This window comes from Enhydra lutris, unplaced genomic scaffold (genome assembly GCF_002288905.1).
Source record: "Enhydra lutris kenyoni isolate GAN:26980312 unplaced genomic scaffold, ASM228890v2 scaffoldscaffold85, whole genome shotgun sequence".
Classification (NCBI taxonomy): domain Eukaryota; kingdom Metazoa; phylum Chordata; class Mammalia; order Carnivora; family Mustelidae; genus Enhydra; species Enhydra lutris.
The window spans coordinates 3,635,247-3,640,171 of NW_019154169.1; the positions used below are offsets into that span (position 1 = coordinate 3,635,247).

Here is a 4,925-nt window from a genome sequence, read left to right on the forward strand (position 1 = left end):
ACAGTGGGCCCCTGGCAAGGAGGGGGAGCCTGTTACATTTCCTTCATTAACTACCTGTCTTTATTCCAAAATGCCATACGGGATAGGGTCAGTCTTTGGCAAATGAACGATAATAAGTTTAAAGGTCAAGAACGTACAGCTTGTGGCAAATTCGGCCTCCGCCTAAGGACTGCTGGGGTTTTCCACAAGACAATTTTTTTATTTTCAAAGGGGGCAATTGCAGCCAGCTTGGCTTTATTGGGTAAAAGTGGCCAGGAGGTCAGAGATGCCCCCAAGCCCGGGTTTGGTCTAGGAGGGATGTTTTCTCCAGCCTTCAAGTGGGCCAACCTGGAAAACCCCTTGGGGTTCAGCATCCTTCTGCACAGGCTGCACAGGTAAAATGGGACAGGCCCCATGGCCCACCACCCTCCAGGCTGTGAGGACAGTGCCAGCGGGAGGTCACAGCTGTAGGGCCTGACATCTCCATAAACGCATCCTCCTCCAGCTCCACTGGCTGGCAGGGTGCCTTCTGTGAGTGGCTCCTGAGCCCCACTCTTGGCCAAATCTGGCATGACTCATTTGCTCCCAAAAAGGAATGTAAATAAGCACCACCGTACCTTGACAAGTTGACAGGATTGACAAGCAGAGTAAATTCCTGTACCTGAGACTCTGAGGAGAGGTGGTTTAGCAGAGGCAGCTGCCGTCACCAGAAGAAAATAATTAAGGAAACCCAGCAGTGTGGAGGAGGCCTGCGTGTGCAGCCCATCCCTTCTGCTGAAGGGACCTGTGATCACTGGCTGCAGGAGGAAACCCTCACGTGCCAGAAAGAAATGGACTCAAGAAGCCCATGCAGGGGTGAGGCAGGGCAGGGCAGGGGAGGGGTGGTCAGCAGGAGGGGAGTAGGCTCTGGGCTCAGAGGGGGACCCTGATGAGGTGCTCAATTCTAACAGACTCTTGTCTTGGAACCAAGGACCCACTACTTGCACCCAGTATCCGGGGTGCAGCTGGTTCTACATGGAGCTTCCCTTCAGCCTCCGCAGAAGAGTCTGGAAGCCTTGTTTCAGAGTTGCTCCATATGTATACACATATTGCCTGTAAGCTTGGGAATGCCCAGGAAGATATGTACACTCTGTCCTCTGCCACACCCCTGTTCCCAATCCAAAGGAATCCAAGAACACTATTGCAACAGAAGAAAGAGGCTACGGGCCCAAGTTCCACCTTTGTTTCACTTTTGGAACTCAGAGAAGTTCCCAGGAGGCTCAGGGAATGTAGGCTTTCCATCCCAGGGGTGACCTTGCATCCCCCCTCGTAGCTGGTGAGTGAAGGAGATGTAGAGGCACATCCTCAGACTGACCAGCATGAGGCCAGGGTCACAGCGATGGGAGAAGCTGTAAAAGAACCTTGTGGAGAACTTGGTGGAGCCCCCTGGGTCAGGGACAGGATGTTCTCTCACCAGCTGGGTTCTGGCCACTGGACCTATGCCAAGTACACAGAGACAGCAGGAGACATGCTGGGCCGCCAGAACATCTCACACACATAGGCCAGGAACAGCCAGAACTCGGTCAGGTGTGCCTTGTCATGCCAGTTGGAAGTTCAAGCCTTTTCTTCCTTAAAGGGTAGCGGGTGCTAATTGTGACTGTGGCTTTCAACAAAGCTACAGAGTAGAAGCAGCCACATATATGGCACAAGAGCAGGGAGAGCCCCTGGTGCCTCAGTGGCCAGGCAGGGATGGGAGAGGGAGGCCAAGACTCCTAAATAGGTCCCCCCAAAGGAAATCGTCCTGTTTACCTAGGACCTCCCCCAAAACAAAGTATGAAGCAGAATCCTTCCCTCCCAGTGGGGGTTCACTTCCCTAGAGCTTGTTATCCTGGGTGACTTCAGCCCCAGCCTAGCTAAAGAGCCTCCTTGGGGGAAGAGGGAACATTGTGGAGTGTGGTCAGCAATGTACCGATCTGTCTCCTCTCCCCTCCAGTGACAAGTGCCTGCCAGACAGTCACTCTGTGCCTGGGCTCTGCTCAGCCCTTTGCAGGAGACCAGGGCGAGCAGGAGATGGCCAGCTCACGCCAGAGTCCCATGGCCAGCTGAGCTGGCCAAAATCTCAAAGTAGGTGCTTAGGTTAGGGGAATTCCCAGAGCAAGTGAGGAGGCCCCAGTCCAAGGGAAGGCGTGTGTTCCACACCCAGGCCTGTGTGTGCAAAGGTATGGGTGTTATTGTGTCATATTCCGAGTACAGAAAGCTCACATTGACTAGAGCAAGGGCTGAGCCAGTGGAGCAGAGAGAGAGGAGGAACAGAGCTTTCAGAGGGTCCTTTCCCTGTGACTTAATGACAGTGAGGTTGCATGGGGGTGAGGGGCAGTGCTGTGGGTTTCCTGGCTATTCCACTGAGCAGGTGGCCAGCTTTTGAGACCTTCCAGGTCACATCAGGAGGTAAGACACTGAGAAGGCATCATCAGCTAGGAGCCAGTGGGGCTACATCTCACTGCACCCCCATTTTCCATATGGGTAAGGGGGTGGAGGGGCACTCACACTGAGCCGTGCCCCCCTGATCTGCTTTGTCATGGAGCCCACACCAAGTGCCCTCTAGCCTGGGGGCCCAACTGTCAAGGGCCTGTGAACAGGTCCTTGGGAGCCACATGTTACTTCTGCTAATACTGTCCTCTCTGCTTTTCAGGAATAAAGTTCAGCATCAGGCCACAGCAGCCCTACAACGTGAGTTCTGAGAGTCCGATAAATCTGAGCACCGGCAGCCTGGGGCGAGTTGGAGGGGGTGGGGTGAGCAGGGAAGAAAATCCAGAGCTCATGTCAAATCCATTTTTGGAAAGAAAAACGTGCCCTGTCCTTCCTAGGAGCCTAGGGAACAAAGCCCAGGGCTTTGGACCCATGAATTTCTCCTTCCTGTTAGCTGGCGGCTTTGGACTTTTGCTAATAGAGGCGGTAAATCTGAGCCAGCCTCCTCCGGCCACCAGCTCCCTGCCCTGTTCCCCTCGCCCGGCTCTGAGAGGTTCCTGGGAGGCCTGCGCCATCTCGTGGCTGAAAAGACACTTGCATCTCTGGCCTCAAGACAGTGGCCAGCCAGGGGTGGGGCCTTCAGGGACTAGACGTGGGCTCTGCCAGAGGGGTCCCATCCAGCAGACTCAGCTGGTCTCCTCCCTCACCCTGGAAAAAAAAAAAAAAGAGGCAACAGAGGGGGCAGGGACCCCAGCCATAGTGAGGGTCTGACCTGTGTGATGCTCAGTGTCCTGCTGATAAGTGGCCCGTCCATGCTGATAACCATTTCTCTTCTTGCTCCAGGACGTCCCACCAGGCAGTTCCCAGGATGGTGATTCGAAGGCACCGACGGAGAAGGTCCCCGGAGACTTGTCCAGCCGGGCCCCAAGGGACTTCCACCTGCCAGTGCCAGACCAGCCTCAAGCCCACCTAAACACGGGGGCCCGGCCCCGGCCCCGGCCCCGGCAGCGCCGCCGGCGGTTACTTATCAAGAAAATGCCCCCTGCGGCAGCCGTCCCGGCCAACGGCTCAGTGGGCGCATTTGCGCGGCCGGCACCCTGGGCCCCCGACGGCCACTGGGTCACCATGCACCGCAGCCAGCAGGAGCGCAAGCGGGTGATGCGGGAGGCATGTGCCAAGTATAGGGCCAGCAGCAGCCGCCGGGCGGTCACCCCCCGCCACGTGTCCCGCATCTTCGTGGAGGACCGCCACCGCGTGCTGTACTGCGAGGTGCCCAAGGCGGGCTGCTCCAACTGGAAGAGGGTGCTCATGGTGCTGGCGGGGCTGGCCTCGTCCACCGCCGACATCCCGCACAACACTGTCCACTACGGCGGCGCCCTCAAGCGGCTGGACACCTTTGATCGCCAGGGCATCCTTCACCGCCTCAGCACCTACACCAAGATGCTCTTCGTCCGCGAGCCCTTCGAGAGGCTGGTCTCCGCCTTCCGCGACAAGTTCGAGCACCCCAATAGCTACTACCACCCCGTGTTCGGCAAGGCCATCCTGGCCCGTTACCGGGCCAACGCGTCCCGGGAGGCACTGCGGACGGGCTCTGGCGTGCGCTTCCCCGAGTTCGTCCAGTACCTGCTGGACGTGCACCGGCCCGTGGGCATGGACATCCACTGGGACCACGTCAGCCGGCTGTGCAGCCCCTGTCTCATCGACTATGACTTCGTGGGCAAGTTCGAGAGCATGGAGGACGACGCCAACTTTTTCCTGAGCCTCATCCGGGCGCCCCGGAACCTGACCTTCCCCCGGTTCAAAGACCGGCACTCGCAGGAGGCCCGGACCACGGCGCAGATCGCCCGCCAGTACTTCACCCAGCTCTCCGCCCTGCAGCGGCAGCGCACCTACGACTTCTACTACATGGACTACCTGGTTTTCAACTACTCCAAGCCCTTTGCGGACCTGTACTGACGCGCAGGGCCGGCTGGCCGCTGGCAGCCCCGCCCCACGCGCCGGCGCGCGCTCCCACACCTGTCGGCGCTCCGGAGACCGGAGCAGCCGCGACTGCTCGGTGCCGCTAGCTGTACGTGGGGGACAGAGGCCCGGGCCTTGGAGGGGAGCCTCTGGCCCCTGTCCCATCCCCACTTCCTCACTCCTCTGCTGAGGAAGACGCCCGGGGGTTGAGCAGGACCCCAGGAGTCCCAGCTGCAAACACCCAGCTCAGCAGAGTCAGGATGGCCGGGGAAGCCTGAGGCCCGGAAGACGAGGGCCCAGCGGTAAGGGACTTCCTGCGGTCCCTTAGCCATTGCCTTGTACCAAACCACATGGTTTGCAGATTTTCTATGAGCCCGGGGGAGGTTCCCTCGGAAAGAGATTCCAAATAAAGCACATGGTTTCCAGAGTAGAGGTGTCTACACTTGGTGTTGGTATGGGAACACATGGCCCCTTCCCCGGGCTCTGGGGGCTCTTTCTCCCTCCCCAGGGGCCTGAGCCAGGCGTCTGCAGGTCCTGCT

At 58.5% G+C, this 4,925-nt stretch overlaps 1 protein-coding gene across 1 annotated transcript; it reads left to right on the forward strand.

Annotated features, from left to right (window-relative positions):
- Nucleotides 1-2,477: 2,477 nt before the first annotated feature.
- LOC111161385 (carbohydrate sulfotransferase 8-like) lies at nt 2,478-4,428 on the forward strand. The gene is made up of 3 exons (XM_022525007.1): nt 2,478-2,481; nt 2,651-2,688; nt 3,271-4,428. The coding sequence occupies exons 1-3, from the start codon at nt 2,478-2,480 to the stop codon at nt 4,381-4,383; spliced, it is 1,155 nt and encodes a 384-aa protein (XP_022380715.1). The 3' UTR covers nt 4,384-4,428.
- Nucleotides 4,429-4,925: the final 497 nt, after the last annotated feature.